Here is a 22,200-nt window from a genome sequence, read left to right on the forward strand (position 1 = left end):
TTGCTACAAACCTATAAAGATATTCAATATAGCAATGAATCATCGGTAGTCCAGTTTCGAGCGTACGCCAGCCCGAGCAGCACGAGTGATGCGGCATTAATTACCGTGATCCAGAGATCGTAGATAGTTAGATTGTAAATCTGATCGAGTGAATGAGTCTCGGCTGGCACTATATTTACACCGCAGAACCGGTGAACGTAAAGTATTATATGGATCGCAAATCGAGCGTGAATCGCCACGTGTGCAGGGGAACGGCCGTGGAAGCGACACAAGTTACACCGCACCGCGTTCGTGCGGTTATGCTAATTCGAGACGTTGACTCTTCAATTCCTCGACTTTGTAATTACGCTCGCCATCTTCATAGACCAGCGCCACGGTAACATGGCGGCGGCTGCGCGACCCGCGACATGCCACCGGCTTTCAACAACAGTGAACAGAAACGCCGCTCGCGCGTAACCAATCAACAGTTAATTTACCTATTAAACCTCTCTTTGATTTTCTCGCCAATTTCAAGGAACGGTACGACCGTCGAACGACAACGCTAATGATTGTAATTATCAGACGAATGGTCCAGACCGGCGCGCCACCGAAAGTGTCAATTTGGCGGGTTATGCAAGAAATTTATGTAAGAAATTTATGCAACAAGAAAGTGAAAAAAAATTAGTAAAAACGAAGCAGATAATAATGGAAATACCCTGTTGTACGGGCAACATGTAAATTCTATTGTAATAGCGGCGGAGTCCTTGAGGTGTCCTTAACGTCGCCATTGGTTTTTCAACGTTATCTTGACAATAAACGATTTTACGCGGTCCTTAAGTTCCTCTTCGATCCCATCACATATTGTTGAAAAAACTGATCACCGCAGCGCATCCTTGGGTCTTTTATTAATTACATTATGAAAGTATAAATAACTTTAAAACGTCCTAGGCTTTTTCTTCCATTGTTAATTCTGTTATAAAAAAGACCTGCACGACCTTGAAATAATCTTCACACTTTAATTGGTTCTATTAAAGACCTCGCTTTATAGTCATTTAAGCGGCTTCGGAATTTTTTCTCATCCAATTCTCGATGCCAATTCATTAGTTATATTTAACCTAGAAAAATCCGCGGCCGGATTGCTCGCTAAACCTCCATTGGAAAAGCTCGTTCTGTGTGATCTAATTTATAGAATAGCTGCATTCTCCGCCGACTTACCACTATATCAATTTAGATTCGTACTTAGCGGTCCAATATAAAATTCCATCTTATTACGCTACTTGCCGCATTATTAGGCTTCCCAATTAATGGGCTTTGTAAAAACAGACGTAGGTAATTCTGCCTGAAATAATCCGTAGAAAAAGTTTATTAGATCACTCGAGTCGTGTCTAGCGTTGCTGGCGTAATGAAAAAAATTTACTAAGATATTCTTAGCCGTTAATTATCGATCTTTAGGGGTTATTAAATAATCGTCGGTAGTTATTTACAGTATTCATAAAACGTTCGAATACCTTTGCAGTACACAAATGATCTGATTATTGCGAGCCGCATGACCGAGAATGACAATAATTTTGGCAGCAGTGCCGATAGGGGCAATAACTCGGATCACGTTTACGAGCAGCCGGAATTAACTCGGAGGATCGGTCAGACGTGTTTTTCGTCACGTCATCCCGCACGAGAACTCGTCTATGTGTATAGCGGGAGTTCGTCTAGGACAGTGTTTCTTAACGTTTCTTGAATCACGATTCACGCCTACACTTCAAAGATTTTTATGTCGCCTATGATATAGCAATAAACTGAGGCCTAAAAAAGTTCGACATTAATATATGGCTCACTCATTTGCCAAAGCGGTTGACTCCGCAAAGTAAAAGGTAGCTCTGGTAAAAAGCTTTCTGATGAGACATAGAGAACATTTTTGAAACTAACTTATCGAGAAGTCACGCATAAACTGAGAAACGAAGATATTTTCTTTCAATATCTTATATACTGATCCATTTGCAAAACTTAATGTTAAACATTGAACTTTATGATTCTTCTATATCAAATTAAATAACTGAGAGTCACGTCTCGAATGCAAACGATTAAGTGTTTTACTGTTCAAATTTGAAAAAATCTTTAAAGTGGAATTGCTCAGTGAATGTGAATTCTTGATAAAAATAGTGATACCTTGAATTATGTCAATGTCTCTATAATTGCCAGAAACCGAAATATTCGAAGGTTTAAACCGAAATTTCTTCAGTTTGAGAAACACTGGTCCAAGAAGAGACGACACTAGACCAGGTGAAAGAGAGGCTGAAGAGGACCAATCGGAAGCGGGTACGGAGAATCATGATCAAGATCACGTAGAATCCCGCCGAATTGCACACACGTGGTTTTCAGTTGCGTCATATTCCGGTTGGCGTCAACCGCTGCATCGTGCACGATGATTCAACAGCTTGGTAAACGTCTCGCAACACGTAGCAATCTGTAATCCTGGAATCACACGCAATCGCGAGGCGACGTAGGGCGCCAATGAAAACTGTCTAGTAACTATAATCGAATACAAGGTTAGATAACTACTCAGTCGTTCGATGAAAGTCTTTGAGCATCGCGTAATTCGAGGTTGCTGATAAAATGCTTACGAGACTGTGCGGGAAAGTGGTAAGCTTATCTACTCGATGCAAATTGCGGAGTGATCTTCTTCGGAAAAACAACCTCAAGTAAGTGAATACGAATGAACTATTGACGGTCGCGACGTCACGTGTCGGTCGACATTCGCTTCGATTTTCATGGAACTCGTTGAAGTACCCCCACCATTGACCATAATAATCGTATCGTAAGCACGTGACGTATTCTAACGAAGATTAACTCATTTCCTGTCAATTATTTGATTTTAAACGATTAATTCGTTGATATTCAGGGCAACCGATAACGTAATTAAAAAAGTATAGTGAAAAAGTCACTCGAAAGTTCGAACTTATTAATTAACTTTCTAATATCAATACTTGATAATCTTGAACATTGTAAAACTGAAATTAATGAACACACTCGATGCGTGGAACTGCCAGAATCACGTGCTCGTCTTATGATCTTAAAAATAGCGGCAATCCCCACATGGCTACCGTAAAGAAAAACGAGTCGAGCACGAAGTTATACATTGCGGTCAATCGAAGTCACCGGAAGTTGGCGATGCCGTTGATTATTTAATGTCATTGTCCACTTGATAATGTCTGGCAACGTTAACAGATTTTTAAATGAAATAAGAAGCGCATTAACAGGAAAATTGAGAGGCTTGATATCCGTTGGAATTGGCAGTTATATTTCTGATTAGTCGCACGCGTTAATGATTGAATCATCTGGTTTCCACACGTTTATCGTCGATGGTATTCAACTGAGAAACAAAGCAAACGTGTTTAAAATTAAAGCAGCTAATATTAGTTGCGTACGTGCACGCGCGAATTGATTGTTTATTTACATTCAAGTTGCACGTATCCTCGTGAACCCATCATTTTGCAATAACAATAACAGTTACAACAACTGTTATCAGAAATCCTCGATTTATACACTCTTTACTCTCTCTGTTTTCCCGACCGCCAGAAATCAATCATACACGCATCACTATTAAAGAACACTTCTATCATGGAATGAAGAATTATCAGGTGCTTATCAATTCGTTATCGTTCAAATGTCGCGAAAATCATTTCTCATATCAAGATCGAAAGATACAAACATTCGCAACAAGCGTGACGTAGCGCATACCGATGACAACGCACGAAAAGATAAGTACAAACCCCATATCGCATGGGCAACGATTATTCCCCAAATTCTCGTACTCCCACTGCTGCAAACTGCGCGCAACGTTGCACCAGCTTCCGCGATCCTGCGTCCCGAGGTGGCACGTGACCGTTTTCGAATCTGTGTCCCCGTGAACCGTGGAGCTCCAAAATTAACTTTCCGTCCGATCGCAATAAAACATCCCCCATGGAGAGACATTCCACCAGTCCCCAGCAGTATTTTTAGTTCCCTCGGAACAAGACGACATCCTGTAGGCTTTTAGTTTTATTGCCTGCCGGTAGGGATTCAGAAGAAAGTGCCGCTCGGATCGATCAGCCGCGTGCATGAACAAGGAGGAAGCTATATTGCGTCATGCGACGCGTGCGCGCCGCTTTCGTTTCGAAGAAAATTGTGACACACCTGTCCAACCTTTCATGCTTTCGCGGCTCGTCTCGATCCGATTAAAAGTGTCCGTTATTCGTCAACTTCCTGCGAATCGGAGCCAGGTGGTTCGAGTTCGTCGCGGAAATTCGTGGGAAAGTAGCGTGGCAGGGGGCAGGGGCTGAATTTCAGCTGGTCAGATGCAAGCCTGACGTTTTCCGTCTCGTCAGCGTCGGCTGGCCGACCCCATGGCCGGTATAAAAAGGGGGGACAAGGTCAGGCCAGCGGACAGAAGTCTCTGAGCTGTCAGAGGAGTCGGACGTGCGCGCACATTGCTACGCCAGTGAATTTGCCTCGTGTTTTCTTTTGTTTGTCTCTCGTGACGCCGCAAACGGAAACGTTAGGTTAGTGAAAGTATCGCTTGTTGTATTTATTAACGTAAGATACGGTCTCCGTAAGAGCGTTTCATCCGAGGGAAGGACAAGTGCGATGCTCGAGCTCCGTTACGAGCAGTGACCAGTTATGGGATTGTTCTAATTTATCCGACGGCCTTTCTCCCATAGAAGCTGGGTCAGACGCAGTATTGTTACAATTGGCGATACTTTATCCAGCTAATTGTCTCGCGTCGCTTGGTGGTTCTTTAATCACGTGTGAGATAAAACATTGGCAAGGCTGTGTACACAGTGATTTGAATTCTAATGCGTCCCTTTTAAAAGTAAACGTTTAGGTGTCCGTTTGATTTTGATTCCAAGGTTCGTTTTAACGTGATATTATGGACAGAATATTTCTTCGGCCTCCGAAGTTTACGCGGTCTTGATACACTACGTTCAAAGTGATCGTTGGATAAGGCGAAACTGGTTTTTATTCTCTGCTCGCGTTCCACGTAATCTACGTTCCGCAAGGCCCGGTACCGGTGTTCCGGTACACGTGCTTTGTCGTACAGGTAGTGGCATCTCGTGAGTTCGTGCGCTACTCACGAGACCCTTATCGGTGATTCATTCATGCTGCTAGAATATTGTAAACACGTTGATAAGGTGGAAATTTTAGGACTTTCTTCTGTTTCCATGTTTTCTCACAATATGAGCAGAGAATATAGATCTAATACCTGCGTAAAATAGTTCAAACTAATCCCTTCGAGACCTTATTGTCTATAAAAAAGGATTTAGGAAAAAATGTTGAAAAAGCATGGTATTATGTACGTCAATGGAGAGTCTCTACTTTAATGTCCTTGTGACCTTTTTAACCTTGACAGTCTAAGAAGAAAATGGCGATCAAACACTGTGACCTTTTAACCTTGTACCACTCCAAGTGGTTGAACTACAGTTTAAACGATACAAATTTTAAACCTTTGCCCTTGGAAGTATTTCGTTAGAAATATAATATTTTTTAACTAGACAAACACGATGTTCTTTTTTAATGAACTCAAAGAGAAACCCCAATTAAATTGAGAAACAAAGCTTTTTTATCTCAATATTTCACACACTGTTATACACAGTTCAATATTAAATATCAAATTTTATAGTGTCATTGCATCAAATCAAGTGGTGACTGGAAGTCACCTCTCGAGTGCAAAGGGTCAACTTCCTTGTGTACACAATCTCTTAAATTCGATTATTCTGATTACATCGAAAACATCCGTTACAAAATGTACATTATGTAAATGAAAAACTCGAACAATATCAAGGTTTAATGAAACGTAATCAATTCTGTTCCAGAATAATGGCACCATTGAAGGAGAAACTGTTGAGCACGGTGATAGAACCGGTCCCAGTCGGCAGGAACAAGATCACCATAGTCGGTGTTGGCCAGGTCGGAATGGCGTGCGCCTTCAGCATCCTGACGAACGTAAGGCAGATTTTCGAGGCGTTCCGAAAATAGCGGACAAACCGCGGTTGTAACCGAAACCATGTTCCCAATGTTACAGAACGTTTCTAGCGACGTGGTTCTCGTCGATGTTATGGCGGACAAGCTAAAAGGGGAGATGATGGATTTACAGCACGGCAGCGCGTTCTTGAAAAACGCGAAAATTAATGCCAGCACCGATTACGCCAGCACCGCGAACTCTAGCCTTTGCATAGTGACAGCCGGCGCTCGACAGAGGGAAGGTGAAACTAGGCTGGACCTGGTTCAACGGAACACAGACATCTTTAAAGGCATCATTCCGCAGCTGGTCAAATATAGCCCGAACACGATCCTCTTGATCGTCTCGAACCCGGTGGACATTCTGACTTACGTTGCATGGAAGCTATCCGGGCTGCCGAAGAACCGCGTAATCGGGAGCGGAACGAATCTCGATTCCGCCAGGTTCCGGTTCCTTTTGTCGCAGAAATTAAACGTCGCGCCTACATCCTGCCACGGCTGGATTATCGGGGAGCACGGCGACACGAGCGGTACGTTTGGACATTTTGACTTTAAATATTGTCTGCCGTTGACACGCAGCTGATCGATAACTGCGCGTTATCTGCGATAACAGTGCACGCGAGAATGCTGCTAACAGGGGTCATAAATTTTTGTGGATTAAGATGAGTCATAAGAGTTTGCCGGCTATTTTAAGATTTACCATGGCTCGTTTGTTTTTAACTCTTTTGTTGTTCAATGTTAGAAGCTACTTAGGATGCAGTAGTCTTGTAAGGAATACGTGTAATGGTTTAATATATATTTTGAGAAAAATTGAAACGAATGCTCGTGGAGTTTAAATCTGAAACATTCTTACAGTAGAATAATACAATCTCTACGTCTGTTTCTACTAAGATCGTGTTTCGAGATTAAATTCTGCGAATGTAAGATTCTTGATAGGAATTCTTGTTAAACAAGGTTTAACCCTAATTATACCACGTGTTTTTATAACGAATCATACCACAATGTGACTCTCAGTCACTTATGAGAATAAAAGGAATGATTAAAATGTTATTGTTTTTGTTTATAGGGCCCAAATTTTAAAAGCCCAAAAGAATTTTTGGAAATGCAATATGAAATGATAAAAAAATTTCAGTAAAAAGTTCGAATGTGACTCATAGGCACATTGTGGTCCGATTAGGGTTAAATCTTAGTTGATAGCTGCAGGTGTAAACGATCGCAGAATTTTATCATTCTGTAAACATTTAGCATTAGCCATGTTGTACAGGTATGCTGTCTTTTCTTCGTAATACGATTAAATTTTATCTTTGAATTAATGTAGTTTTTGTCGATGCTTGTACGCAACCTTATAAATATAAGGCAATTTTTGTTTTCCGTTCAGTACCGGTATGGTCGGGAGTGAACGTAGCCGGTGTGAGGTTGCGTGATCTGAACGAGGACGTCGGTACCGACAAGGACACCGAGAAATGGAGCGATTTGCATAAGCAAGTGGTCGACAGTGCGTACGAAGTGATCAAACTGAAAGGGTACACGTCGTGGGCTATCGGACTTAGCGTTTCGCACCTCGCCTCGGCCATACTGCGAAACTCGAACCAAGTTCACGCGGTGTCCACGTTAGTTACCGTAAGTCAATAACTTGTACACATTGCATTGTATAAAATTGCCTGACACGTAAACGATAACTTTGAAAAAATTTAAAGAACCGATTAAATACGTTAGAGACATTGTTTCGTAATTAATCCTTTGCGCCCCAGAAGTTTTTCACTGGAAATACTCAATATTCTCTAACGAGATGCACGCGACATTTTCTAAAATTGACTAAGCGAGAAATCGCATGTACATTGAGAAAGAAAACTGTCTTTTTCCGATGCTTCACATACTGATGCGTTATACAAAATTTAATATTAAATATTGAACTTTACAATTCTGCTGTGTCAAATCGATCGGCGACTGAGAGACGTCTCACAACATTTTACTTATATGTTTATTTATTTATTGATAGGGGTTCCACGGAGTCGACGAAGAAGTGTTCCTGTCTTTACCGTGCGCTTTGGGAGAAGGAGGAGTGACTTGCATAGTGCAACAAAAGTTGACGGAGAACGAGCTCAGTCTTTTGCACAAATCGGCGAAGACGATGCACGAAGTTCAGAAAGACTTAAAATTCTAGACAATTCACCGTTCTTTCGGCGTGTTAGCACAATTTAACTGTCTAGGTAAATTTAACGCATCGTTTGTTCCTCATCCATTATCAAACAAACGTTCTTTCGTCGAGCCAGTATCTTTTACTTCTACTTACATTTTCGTTACTTAATTATTTTATAACACTTAACTATATTTATAACGTGAAATGTGTTTCGACAGCCTCAGCGCGGTCGGGTCGCATATAGATCGATGATGTGTCTCTATGTGTGCGTGTGGGTGTGTAACTATAAAGTATTTTACCGGTGTGAATTTTCGTCGAGGAGCTCTTAATTTCGTTGGAGATTACTTGGCTTCCCGGTGATTTAACAAACAGTATTCTAGTGTCACTGATGTACACAGCTGTTATTTAATAACGTACGATATTTAACTAAATCGACGTACGAAAGGGTATCGTACGAGAATAATTGTATATCGATCGAAAATCATTTAGAATCAATTAAAAACCATTCTTTGTGTTGTGTAGCGTAACATTTAACAAAGCAATACAAACTTATTTATGTTTAACTTTAAGGGGTTCGACCTGTGCAGCACTTAGCATCGATAAATATATACATATTATTCTCGTACGTTCCCAGTACAAAAAGCACAATGTCCTAACATTTCCTGTTACCGAACGAACGATTATCTTATACGTTTATAAGAATATTTTAATAAATAAATGTTACGAACATTCCAACTATCGTTTACTCTGGTATAACGGCGAAACAATTTAGCGATACGGATTCTGTACTTTGCCGAGTAACCATGGATTGTTTAACAATTGGCAAACCGACGCGATGGCGGCTCACTAGATCGGTTATGATCGCCAGCCTCTTTTCGTCTGTCAATCGTCCGTCAATGTCCATGCAATGTGATACTGTAAAATCGTCGTGTGACAGGAGCAATGATTTTATTCCCGCGGATATTGTCGACTAGGTTCCATCCGCGATGCATCGTATGCACTGTGTGTCAAATATCGAGGCGAAGCTTTCACAGGAAGCTTCCTCGTCAAGCTTTACCCCCAACAATATTGTCCGAGGTGTTCGCCGGTATCAAGACCAAGAAAATCGTGGCCGCTGACTTTGGCAAAGATGCCACTGCCGGATCTGATTTACAGAGAGCGGTCAGTTTCGAGTAAGCATTCTTGATTGCTCATGTGTCACCGATCATCATCCATTGACTCAACGTTTCTCTCTCATCCATTGTTCTAGCTTGATGCCCATCGAATACATTGTCGCGTATGAAACGTTTCACTTTGATCTGAAATGAATATTAAATGCAAACTATATTGAGACTTATTATTAATTTCATTCGCTCCGATCAAATGGTGCTGGGGAACTACTAAATGAACCAAATCTTTGCGAAAGATTTGAACAATTCTATAGTATCCGAATGCGAGGAATGAACTTTCTCTTGAACAAGAAATCAAAGCATGAAACGATTTTCTGAAAGAGAAATCATTCTTTAATTAAACAGCGTACTGTAAAGTTCAATTTGTTAATGCCCCGGTTTTTGCCAATAAGATTTCTAATAAAGAATGCACATTTCATACGTGACAATTTTCTAGGTGCCATTCGTACAGATGCAGTAGCAGAAGTTTATTTCATGAGACTGTATCATTCTATTTAGACCTCTGTGCTTAAAAGAAGAACTACTATGCAAAGTGACCGACCCAGTCAGGGACTGCTGTCACAAAGTGTCGATCGTAGGATCTGGTATGGTCGGCGTAGCGATCGCGAACGCGATTCTATTCCAGGTACACCTCTTATTCGTCTTTGAATTCCAACATACCGGCGGACGTTCTTATGTATGTTTTTTCATTGTGCCTCTAATCTTAGTTTTACGAGCTAGTTTTAAAACAGTCTCCGGTATCTCCGCCTCTCGCTATTAATATTGTATGTAAACTATGCATTCATAATATTTACCTTCTACTATTGCGTAATGAAGATTGTGTAAGGACGTCGATAATAGGAACGTTCGGGTAACAAGCGTTTCTTTTTTAAACTCAAGAGAAAGTCCGTATATCTATCGAGAAAAGTCAAATGGCGCGAATCTTCAGGCGATACGAATACCCGAGGAACATGCTAGAAACCCGGCAAAATGTGCATCGGTTGCTGCACGTGTGCATTTCCGAAGATGGAAAGCAGCTATTGCGTAGCCTCGACACGCCCGCCTCGGTCTGCAAACATTCGTTATTTTTCTGTTTCACAGAGGATCTCTTCGCACGTCGCCATGGTCGATGCTTTCCCGAAGAAACTAGAAGGAGAAGGAATGGACTATTGCCATGGATCGGTGTTTCTCGGGGATCCGCGCATCGAGTTCGATACAGGTAAAAAGGATCCACGATCGAAAAGAAACGCGATCAGAGTCCGTTCAACTGTAATCCCTTTAAATTAATGGAAGACAACTCTCGATACACTTGCTGTACAATCAATTCTTTAACACTGGTGTATTCTAGAAAAATTGGCTGTAAAAAATATCTAAATCCCATTACTCAGACTTTCTGATCGATTCATCAGGATTAGCTAAAGAGTTAGCGAATGCATATGCAGATTCAATGTTAATATGTTGACCGCTGGTACTTGATCTCCTTAACTCTTTGTGTGAATTACTTCATTTCCTAGACTACATTATTTCCGGAGAAACCGATGCATGTCTTCATACTTCTTTGAAATATGAGCTATAGATCTAGAGCGGGTACATCCCGCTAGGGATTTCCAGAGCAAACGCGATACTCGCGTCTCGTAAGACAGAAAGTCGGGAGAGTCGGGAAGTTACACCTATCCGATATAGACACATCTATCAATGTTTTTGATTCAGTAAAGAATGACGTTGAAATTTATGAGAACTGGACTCTGATCACTCCCCCCAGCCGTTTAATCACGTCAGCCAATGAGTTGGGTCTCATCTTAGATTTCTGCATCACGAGCAATTCGAAGGTGATTATATTAGCGGCGGGCGTGCGTCAGGTAAAAGGGGAATCCCGTTTAGACTTGGTGCAACGAAATTCGGAGATACTGAAAAACATAGTGCCGACATTGGCGAGCTACAGCCCGCACGCGGTGTTCCTGATTGTTTCGAATCCAGGTGGTATTCCTTGCCCATGCGTTTCACTAGAATAGAAAGGATTACGCGGTCAATCTTCCGCCAGGGAATTGAAAAGGAACTTTTACTTTCAGTTGACATTTTGTCGTGGGTAACGTGGAAAGTGAGCGGGTTACCGGTCAATCGAGTTATCGGAAGTGGAACTCATCTCGATTCAGCGAGGTTTCGTTACCTGATCGCCGATCGCATCGGAATGGCCCCGAGCTCGGTGCACGCGCAGATCATCGGCGAGCACGGCGACAGTCAGGGTTAGTCGAACGATTAACAGCCGCGATCCGTTTTTCTTTTCCTGCGATTTCGTTCTCTTATGTCCCTTACCGGAGGAGAAAGCCAAAGCGTTACGCGTTTAAACGTTGCGAACGTTTCCTAGTTCCACTCTGGTCCGGAGTGAATGTCGCGGGAGTGCAGTTTCGCGATATACTGCCGAATATCGGCCTCGAAACCGACGACGAGAGGTGGTTCGAAGTTGCTAAGGAAGTCATTAGATTGTGAGCTTACTGCTGCCTGCCTCGTAAATCGCTGACCGATTGTCGGCTAACTGTATACGCGAATTCTTGGAATTTTTCAGAGGTCCTACTGTAAGGTGTCTGAAGGGGTACACGAACACGGCTATCGGTCTTTCGGTTGCAGACATCGTTAACGCTATATTGAGCAACTCGCAGAGAGTTATGCCTGTGTCGACCTTGATCCAAGTATGAAATTGATACTACAGTGATTTTATAGTTTAGAAAGTACCTGTTTTGCAAAAATATTGGACGTTACTGAACCATTACGATAGTTGATCGGTAAAATGTTAATTTTCCAATTGCGACACATTTTACACGCAAATTTTACTTGCAGGGTCACCACGAAATCTGTCAAGAAGTATTTCTATCACTGCCATGCGCCATCGGCGAGAGCGGTATCACGAATATCATACGAATGCGAATTACAGAGACCGAGAAGAAGTTGTTCCAGGCATCGGCGAACATGGTGTATAACGTACAGAAAGACGTAAAAACTTCGTGAGGCTGGCGCGAGCCTTCAGTCGTCAACGTGAAAAGTGTACCGTTCGTTGTCCGTCTTTCGAGCAGAGTGTTGCGAGTCTGAGTGTTGTCCTTGTGAAGGGCGTCTTTAAATATATCCTGTCGTAAGACATTTAATCTCGATCGTCAGCCACTTTATTTCCAGCCCGACGCGTTCTTTCGCTCATTTCGTCCCGGCATCAACCAAGATACATTGCCGTAATTTCCGTCCGGTGTCGTTTTGAAGACCAGCTTCGATGCACGAGGCGAACACGTGCGATGACGAAGCCCGCGCGACTGGTACACCTTCTTTTTCTTTTCACCTGTGAATCACTTCTACGCCGGTTTCGAGGCGCTGATGACGTCAATGACCTATCTCGCGATCTCCCGAACAGAATTTCCCGTTGTGCCCTACTTACGTCGATAGACGAGCCTGTCATGGTTGATCTCTCCATCGGAAAGGGGCACCTCTTTTACTTTGCCTTGTCTATCGTCTAAATAGCGTCGGCGATCGACAAAAAAATTAGCCTGCTCTTCGATGAACCGTGAACTTGTATTTCGTAGCTGAAAAGAATTCTCTGTAGCGGACCTGAATGCCCGAGGCTTCGTTTAGATGGAGTTAGAACACGTGGCGGTAAAGAATTGACAAATATTCGTGAAATGCGCTTGAAGCGTTCTCCGTCAACCCTTGTGTATAACGGATTACTTACCTACTCTTACATTTCCTTCGATGATTGTTGAGGCTCTTTATGTTCAAATGCTTGCGCGTGGGTTTACATTTCCAAAGTAGCAATTTAAACAAGAAGTTTCGATAATATCGAGGTTTCTACAACCGCGGACATTACCGCGGGAATTAAAACGGCGATATTTACAATCTCTAATCCCGGTGTCCTTTCTTTCGAAATGTATAACGCACCCAGTATACGTTAGATACTTCTTGCGAGTGTCCAGACAATTGAAACGTTAAATGTTACACCTAAATCAGAAAGTAACGACGCGGTGGGTGCGTTTCCCTCGACGGTACGCGTAAAAATGGCGAAAGGTGACCGGTGGATGGTACCAGAAGGTCGCAATTCCGCCGCAGGCTAGGCCACGGCAAGGTGAGAGCACAGTGCGGGGAGTGGCCGCGAGATGTCGCATTGAAATCGTCAGGTAAGGCGATAGTCGTGGTGTTACGGCATTCGAACGGCGACAGTGCCGTAAGAACGGCACTACGCTTCCGAGAACGGTCCTTCGGAGGCGTTCAGCTTCCCAGAACCGAAGCGCGCCATTACAAAGCCCCCGTTCGCCTAAAAGATTTCACAACTGTTAAGAACCCCCAGAATCTCTGTCAAATCTCAGATGATTAGTCCTTGGAGAATGAATAAAAGATCGACGAAGGAATCAAATCCATGAATTTTATATTAACCATCATTGCGAGTGGAGACCACCCGGACTGTTCACGTTAAACACTCAAACGCTCTTCGTTTACTCTGTTCGCAAGAGAATCCTACTTAAAAACTGAATTCTGTTAGTTTTTGAAGAACAGTAGGCTGTGTCAAATGAAACATCTGAGTACCAGAGTCACCGAGTGTTTCGATAGTAAGCTACCTATCAGAACCAGGTTCAATAGAAACTAATAATCTCCGAAACAGCTGAAGAGTTTGATCCAAGTTCTCCGAAGCATATCGCCCGATTGTAATCTACAAACACAGCTGCACCAGTTTTCAAAAGCAACAAGTATGGCCAACGGCGCACGAATAAAAAGAGAATATGTCGGAGTGCCACAGTGTCAGAGTCCACTGGTAACTGCGCTGTCTTGCTAGCCAGAGCACCAGGGCAACTAGGTAGGTGCGAACGGCACTGAGGCCCAGGTGGAGGTGGCAGCCGGGCCCCGTTCTCTGTTGGTCCTATCGTCTGTCAGTGGAGCTCAGTCAGTAGACAGTCGGTCGGTCCGGTCAGCTGGTCCCATCTGAACGGTGGTTGGAGAGCCTACCTGATGGTAAGCCGAGCGTGATCCAGCTGATAGAACCCGGTGATCGAACCACCCCGCATCCATCAAGGATCGGAGAGAGACAAAATCGGCGGCCCGCGCGCCGCATGTGCGCGAGTGTACGTACATATTCTCCACCGGAAACACCGACGGTGCGAGAGCAGACCGAGCAAACGATAGAACGACGAGGAGTCGGAAGATAGGGACGACAGTCCGCAGGGACGGGACACGGGACACGGCGCACACCTGGTCAGGCAGGAAATGACTATATCGTACGCGAGCGAAGTGCCAAACGGCTCCAGCTTCGGCTGCTTCTGGAGGATTCTGGTCAAGTGAGTTCGCCACGATATTTTCACGTCGGCCCGCTTTCGTCCGCGAAAGCCGTATCGGGACGGGTTCATTGATTTCCGCTCGGCCACTCGCCTCGTGACACTCTTGACAGGTTGAACCGATCCGCGGCAGGCAGCGCAGCGCGCCGGGCCTTAGCAACAAGTTGAACGGGCCCCGTGCTCGTCCGCCGCTCTTTTCCCATTTTGTCCTCTCCTCTGTTCAGCCTCGCCGAGACAGACACCTCGCGCTATTAACGGCTGCGAGCAGCTATCCATTCGATCCTCCTTGCCGCCGCGCCTGCCGTTCGTGTCTGGCTCGATCCTCGTGGCGGAGAGAAACCGTGCGGCAGCCGACCGATCCACGAGATCGAGAACCGTGTGCTCTCACTTTCATCGAGGCGGATTAATTTCACAACGAACGGCCGCGCCGCTGGTTCCGAACGTTCCTCCGCGATCCCAGCCGAAAAATCGCCGAGCGATTCGCCAGACACGAGACGCGCGTTTCGAGACTTAACGAGACTTGCAAAAGTCCCGCCCTACCCCGCGTCCCGGTTCGTGATTTGGATTTCGAGCAGAGCACACCAGCCGGCGATTCGCGCGGGTATCCCCTTGCGAGGAACTTTCGACACGCGCGCGCCCGCCCAACCGCCCGGAGATACTGGAGCACGCTTCCAGACGGTTTGCATAGTCCGCGCGCCGTGTAACGCGACGATATTGCAATATTGCGACCGGCGGATCGGGTTGTGCAACGCACAACTTTCGACTGAATACGGTCTCGATTTAGAGACCGGCTGCACGCGCGCGCACGAGACCGGGACCGAGTCCTTGGGCAAGGATTCTGCGAACGCGCACGCGGAAAACCGAGGAAAAGCGACGTTCGTACCGGTTTTTCTGTTCGCCGCGCGTTTGTCGATGAGCTTTTTGCTCCGAGTTTTTGCTGGTCGTTATCCTCGATCACGGGACACTGTTTTTATCGTTGATCTTCTCGGTCTTTCGGTTCAGCGTACAGATGGAAGCGTGTACAAATGGTAGCGCGATAGAAGCGATCCGACGCGTGCAGGTCGGTACAGAAATTGTCCTGATTTTTTCCTCCTCGGAGCGTACGGTTACGTGAATCACAGTAGCGGGGCACGTAAAACCCGCTAGCACAGAAATGGCGCTCGGTCAACGCTTGCTTGGACGTTTTAAGGAAATAAGGTCGTCGATACGTCGATTTCAGCTGTAACGACTCGACATGACGCGACGCGAGGCGCGCGAGTTGCCTGGAATACCGCGGCGATTTAGTTTTTTTCCCCCCTTTTCGCTGTTCGTTTCTTTCATTCCAGTACACGCTCATGTTGGAACGATAGCGTTCGAATACCGACGGATCGCCCTGCCATTATGCGCGACGCGTATTGTGTACACGTTCCGGACAATTGTATCACTGGAGTGCACGACTCGTTCACGCGAGCCACGGTAACGCGAAGCTTCGGAAGCGTTGCAAATAATGACTAGCGGGGATTCTTGCCCAGTGGTTTATATTAACTCTCTACGTTGCCCGGGATCTTGTAAAATTGATTTATTGCTTGCCTCGAACTTCGTACAATGCTCGCCGACTGCGTTAACTTTCTATGCTGCTTTGAATTTTATATGAGATAACAACTGAACCATTGTCCATAAATGTGGGATTAATCCTCGGTTTTAGAAACAAACTTTCTATACTGCTCGAGTATTTTCATTTGAATTTGAAATTAACTATTGCGGTGATCTATTTACTAAATCATTTTTTATTTCAACATTTGAACAGCGAGGAGATTGAAAAAGTAATCGCTGGCTGATCAGCGTTTACTTCTCGATTTCTGCTACTACTGTGGTGTTGTGTTTCATGGAATTGAATTTTGTTTCCCTGTCGATACCTCGTTTTCTCGTTACCTCGATCAAGTGTTCACGCTAAGGAGCATATCAATATTTCCAATGGTCTATGAATAAGTTATTAACTCGGTGACGGGGAAAACCGTCGGTTCGTTGCAAAACTTTCCTCGAAACAACGTGACATCAACGCCCACACGAAGCGTAACGCGCTAAACGAAATGTTATACAATTATTCTTATGTAAATGTAACGTGACGCGGCACAGAATTATTCGCGCAGGTGAAGACAGGTTTCGGAGTGAGACGATCGAGAAGAGTGTTCCGCGAACGGGCCAGAATCACTTGATTAAATAGTAAGCGCTCAACGGAATTGGCGCGTCGCTGCTTGTGGCCGTGCGAAAGTCAAATAAAAAGCGAACAAGAGCCGCGATGCATGAAATTAACGACGATAGGAATTAATAATGTAGCTGCCTGTATTCTCGTACGGCCGGGTGAATTTAGACATCACCGCCGTTCAGCGAAGACTGGGCGGTTTTTTAGAATCACAATCAGACAATTTAATCTCTCTATCCAAGTATAAAAGGAAAAATACCTTTTTAACGAGGAAAGAATTCTAAGTTCGGTCGACTTATTTCAATGGTGACTCATAATATTCCAAGCTTACCGCAAGAACATTGTCTTCAGCCACGATCTTGAGTCATCTTCATCCACTTTTAACATTTAATACTCCAAAACAGTTTTACCGCGGTCAACTTACCTACGATATCGCGTCGTACTTTCATCCACGAATCAAAGAGGAAACGCTTTCGAACTTCTTGCAGCTGGCGAACGCCTCGCGGTGCAGCCCGATTATTTTTTCAGCTAGCCTCGGCGTCAAACGGAAATCCTTCTTACGCAGAAAATCTGCGATTATTCATGCTCGGGGATGTGAGTAATCGGCACCAACCGGACTGCAATTTTCTCCGGACGATATCAATAACTAGCACGCTAATCAACGATATTAATAAAAGGTGCTGCGTGGTGACGGAGGCCGCCGAACGTGCCACGCCGCGAAATACCAACGGAGATTCGCTTATTGCCGCTCGTGAAAACGCATAATCGTGCTCCGGCTCGATGCATACAATTTGCAACGTCCTTGCCGGGGCTCGTTTGTTGACATTTCCACGACCTTTAGAAGTCGCGTCGGTGGATCCACCGATGACTCTCAGTCTCGGTTTCTCTTCTGCGGCTGACGCTGGCTCGAAAACGGCCTTAACGGCTTTCACGTAAGATCTCGCTTTCCTCAGCTCGTTGCGCCGCGAGCTCGCGTCGTCTATTAAGAGAGGCGTCCGTTGTTGTTCTATAAATACATCGCAGATCCTCCAGAAATAGAGAATCCGTCGGTGATAGCGATATCGTCGCGAACTACGCGCTCGAAGCAAGATCGCCGCGCGATTAAGACAGCAATTCGCGAGCCAAACTGGTGCAGTTTACCTCGAATTTGTGATTGGGTGTAGTTTACGAAAGCACCGGCCGCCCGGCCATGTCTTATTGGAACGATTATCGACGCTGATCTTCTTCCGCGTGTTCGGTATCACCGTGACCCCTTGTAATTCAGTATTCCTCCCCTATTTCACGAGTACCATTCAGTATTCGCGACCCGACGTTCCCAATCACGCGCTTATTTACATACCCAGCTGTTAAATCATTTTCGCAATAGATCACGCTGTTCGTATGTATTACACTCCCGAGGACGAGCATGCGAATGGGACCAAGAAGAATCTGCGTTCTCCGAATAGAATGGACCTACGACGATTCAATGAAGTAACAAGGTGTTAATTTCACTAACCTAACTTCACAACGATATGCCTAGAACAAGCGAAAATTTCCAAGCTGTCTAAAGTTTAACTCGGTCACTGCCAATGACATATTTCTACGTCACATCGGGTTCGCGTTTAGCGTAAGAATAAAGCAGTTCCACTCGACACAATCGCCGCAGAAAACAAACGATATCAGAGATCTGACTCTACCCACGAGGCACTCGTTTTTCAACCGTTCCTCAGCTGAAGCTTATTTTATCTGGACCCATTGGCGAATACGCTCGTAATACGCACGCTTACGTTTCACCGTTAAATCATTTTTCGCAATACTGCGTACACAACGTTCGCGGGTAGCGAGCGTGTTGCGGACAGGCCCAAGAGCAGGGCGGCTTCTGCCGCGCGCCTCAAGGTTGCGCCATTTTACCTTTTATTTCTCCGTACGAGTACTACACGTGTTCTTGCAATCGTGCGCGTCCGCCCACCGTGGACGGGACAAAAAGAAAAAGAAGCAAACAGAGAGAGAGAGAGAGAGAGAGAGAGAGAGAGGGGGGGGATGGAGGCTGCGGTGGATGTGTACCAGTTACGAAGATAGGGGATCGTCCAGTTCGTTTTTGCGGATCTCGTATGCCGGCGCGTTTTGCTGCTCGCGAGATGCTGCCGACCGGCAAGAAATTCGTTTTTCTCGTGGAGCGCTTCCGGAGCGTTTCATGCCAGCTTTCCTATCCGCCTGCCCGGTGTCGATGGCCAAAGGAAGCAACAAGAAGCGCTCGACTCTCGTCTATAAATACACGAGAGAGTCCGGGGCGGTCTATAAATACGTATCGGCTCTCCAGGAATAGAAAATCCCGGCTGGTTTTCCAGCTAGAATAGTAATAATCGACCGCGCGGATTCTAGCGCACGGCAGATCTGTTACGAGGCTACCACCGGCTGCCCGGTCATTAAGGCGATCTCGGATTGACGGTTGGCACGCGGTTTTCACGCGTAAATCTTGTCCCCGGCCAGGCGGGTAGGCGCCACCGGGTACCGCTGCAACTGTTTATGGGCGTCACTTTGCTTCTTCAAGCCTTGGCATCGACTTAGTACATCTGTACGCGTGGCATTTATGATCTAGTTCCGTTGTTTCGTCTGATGTAGCGTCTAAGGTGAACATTAGGGGTTTAGGTTCAGGAAAATAGGGTGGAGGTAAAGGAAAAAGTAAGTAGAACGATTTTGGAGTAAAGTTTCCTTTAAGAGTAGTATGTGGACAATAGGGTGTCAAGCATGCAAGGAGCTATAAGGTTCAAAGGTTCGGCGGAGAAAGAAACGTCCAAGTACAAAACCACTCACGGCTAGAACGATCCGCCGAGTTTCGAAGTGTCTTAGTTGAACGAACGCGCTAATCCTTTCACCGCGAATTAAGTGTTTACGGTTTCAAACATCCTATTCCAATTAATTAGCTTTAGAGTCAAACGGTCTGAAATGACCCATATTCCGGCGATAAAAATTGCTCGACTTCCCGTTAGCATTTTTTGCGAGCTGCACAAGACTCGTATGTCCCGTTAGAAGCGAAAGGGATGAAAGACGGCGGTGCCGTTCATCCTAATGGTCATATCCTGCGATTATAAATAACGTAATTGGTATTCGAACGAGCATCCACGGGTCCCGCCGCTCGGGTAGGATCACCTGCGCTCGCAGAGCCGAGGAGTTGCGAACGCGCGCGCTGATCACGTGCGCTAAATAGGACCGGCGCGTGAACGGAAGAACTGTGGCAGCGAATCGCACGCGTGAAAGCAAGAACGGTTTTCGCGGCGCGCGGAAGCCTGACCAAGATTAGGCGTCCGGATGATGATGCCTCGGCTGAGCCCGCGAAAAAAGTGAAATCCGCGTATCGCGCGGCGGTGACTCGCGGAATTCCACGCTTCGATAACTTTTCATTCTTTCGTCGCGTTTCGAGGGAATCGCGAGCCGAGAGACGGAGGAACGGAGCACCACTGCGCCGAAGAAATGTTTTTCCCGCTGCGGAGCCGGCGAGGAAACATCCTGGTTTCACAATGAACCGTGAATTCGGGTAAATTGTCGAAAGCGGTGATTCATAAGCGTTAATTTCCCTGTCCGTGATTGCGTATTTCGGAATTTCTCTCTGTCGATCGTTCAGTAACAATTTTCGAGTTTCCGGTGTTAATTGCTTGGTCCAATATCCATCATTGAAGAGGTGATTCACGGTTTCGAATCGATTTACCGTTTTGTAAATAATAAACGGTAGATTGTCTATGAATGTAGGTCCTGGCAGTAGATCTCAATATCCCCAAAACAAATAATCTAATTGCATGAAATACAATGAAGTATTGATTATCGGACTTAGCCAACGCGCGCCAGTAAAACTTGCAAACGAAAGTTCTCGTGCATGATGCAGGTAGTGCGGGAAACAAGTTTTACCATAGTAAGTTATGAAACTATAATATATTAAACAATATTACATCACATCGTCTCATCTTATTTCTTTATATAACCGGTGAATAACATGTTTCCTAATATCACAATCAACTTGTAACTCGAGTAATATCTTGCAATGACCTTCTGACCAATCTCCAGCTACTAGCCAGTTAATTGATCAACTGATCAACAAAGTCAACCATTAACAATATTGCTGGAGCATTCGAAAGACCAAGAATATCAGCAGGTAGCAATGAAAAGCAAGATTCGAGGATTCAAAAGCGGCGACTTTCTTCAATAAGCAGCGGCGAGGAGCCATGACCGGCTGCCGCGGTAACTAGGCCATTGTCTCAGAAATTGTCCGATCAGAATCGTCACACGGGTATACAGAAAATCGGGATGCATTCTTCGGCATTGCAGGGCGGCAATCACCGGCGCAGCCGAAACCGCGATCGGTCACGCTCATGTTCGCGCGTCGCCGCGACGATTCCACCTATCGCGAATTTAACGTTGTCACGCCGTCTGCGTTTATTTTACAAGCCTGCATGCACGGCTACGCGAGCGTAGTTGCATCGGCACCATGGCGAATGACAATGAGCGCTCGCCGCGCTGCACACTCCGGGCGTATGACACACATTTCGTTCACCTCTCTTGTCTTCCGCGGACTGCACCGGGTACTAAGCGCGGTCGCGCGCGCGTTCCCACCGACACCGGCGCGATCCGTGCATGTGTGCAAACGCAGCCACGTTCGACAGTGCGAGCACAGAGGCGAAGCGACACTGGTGTCGCTATCGAATCGCCTAGAAACCTGAGGTGACCCAGTGTGTGTGACGCGAGGGCAACGTTTAACGCGTTTCACACTTGGCCATTATCACTCGAAAACTGTTGCCGACGAGGCAACGAAATTTTGTTTATACTTCGAGGCTCCGAAATTGTATTCCTGTTTAACTAGGTTTCCATGTTTTCAACTCGCGGCAAACATTACTAGAGAAAATGCTGTAACATTGACATTGTTCAGTGAAATCGTAGGAAAGCATCTGTAGAATAACACTGCCTCCAGCTGGAAACCTCGAACAGTAAACCACCACTGCCTACTCAAATATTTTCTTCCGAGGTGAACATTCCACGAAAGTTTCTCCGTAGATTGTACGGCATTCTAGTATTGTCATGATTTATTGTTATGAAGTTTCGTCCGAAATCGTTGAGCAATCTTTGCGTAAATATTCAACGAAGTCAGCCAGGTGTTAATGTCGTTGGAAATTGATTATATAATACAGCTAAAGTGATAATGAAATATTATAATAATTATGAGAAGCGCGTTTCTTTGTTTCCCTCTCCTAATTAGCGGCGCTCCCCGCGAGTATGCAAAACGCGCGAGAAAAATTCTGTTGGTTTTACCCGTGGAAGAACCGCTTAATTGCTTTGACACGCTATTGTTCGCAGCTGTTTCTTCGCGTTCCCTGATGAACGCTGCTCGCGCGAAACGTGCTTGCAACCTTTACCGATAAACCTTGTAACATTAAAAAGGAAGATAAAAAATGCATGTATCCCACTTGAAGCGGCACGGTGTTTCTTGAGCGA

At 45.1% G+C, this 22,200-nt stretch overlaps 3 protein-coding genes and 1 long non-coding RNA gene across 6 annotated transcripts in view; 3 read left to right on the forward strand and 1 right to left on the reverse strand.

Annotated features, from left to right (window-relative positions):
- Positions 1–4,240, reverse strand: LOC116424936 (uncharacterized). 2 transcript variants are annotated; one of them, XR_004234597.2, is made up of 4 exons: positions 3,747–4,240; positions 2,143–2,448; positions 1,488–1,779; positions 1–1,318 (listed from the first exon to the last, which is right to left on the reverse strand). It is a non-coding gene; the product is annotated as an uncharacterized LOC116424936 (long non-coding RNA). The 2 variants fall into 2 exon arrangements; XR_012998918.1 differs by having other exon boundaries at positions 2,143–3,346; positions 3,431–4,240.
- On the forward strand, positions 2,447–8,839 carry LOC116424934 (L-lactate dehydrogenase). 2 transcript variants are annotated; one of them, XM_031971988.2, is made up of 5 exons: positions 2,447–2,675; positions 5,826–5,955; positions 6,035–6,500; positions 7,349–7,590; positions 7,970–8,839. In XM_031971988.2, the coding sequence occupies exons 1-5, from the start codon at positions 2,590–2,592 to the stop codon at positions 8,132–8,134; spliced, it is 1,089 nt and encodes a 362-aa protein (XP_031827848.1). In that variant the 5' UTR covers positions 2,447–2,589; the 3' UTR covers positions 8,135–8,839. The 2 variants fall into 2 exon arrangements, with proteins under 2 accessions (XP_031827848.1, XP_031827849.1); XM_031971989.2 differs by lacking the exon at positions 2,447–2,675 and adding an exon at positions 4,146–4,514.
- Positions 8,840–8,982: 143 nt separating this feature from the next.
- LOC116424944 (L-lactate dehydrogenase) lies at positions 8,983–12,580 on the forward strand. Its single transcript, XM_031972016.2, has 8 exons — positions 8,983–9,282; positions 9,778–9,904; positions 10,360–10,477; positions 11,062–11,235; positions 11,328–11,501; positions 11,624–11,741; positions 11,822–11,945; positions 12,094–12,580. The coding sequence occupies exons 1-8, from the start codon at positions 9,053–9,055 to the stop codon at positions 12,259–12,261; spliced, it is 1,233 nt and encodes a 410-aa protein (XP_031827876.2). The 5' UTR covers positions 8,983–9,052; the 3' UTR covers positions 12,262–12,580.
- Positions 12,581–14,169: 1,589 nt separating this feature from the next.
- Positions 14,170–22,200, forward strand: part of Best2 (bestrophin family protein) — a 54,661-nt gene continuing 46,630 nt past the window's right edge. The window contains exon 1 of the mRNA XM_031972012.2: positions 14,170–14,561. Coding sequence (XP_031827872.2) covers positions 14,491–14,561 — 71 coding nt within the window. The 5' untranslated portion in view covers positions 14,170–14,490. The remainder of the gene's footprint in view (positions 14,562–22,200) is intronic.

Source organism: Nomia melanderi, chromosome 7 (assembly GCF_051020985.1).
Source record: "Nomia melanderi isolate GNS246 chromosome 7, iyNomMela1, whole genome shotgun sequence".
Lineage (NCBI taxonomy): Eukaryota > Metazoa > Arthropoda > Insecta > Hymenoptera > Halictidae > Nomia > Nomia melanderi.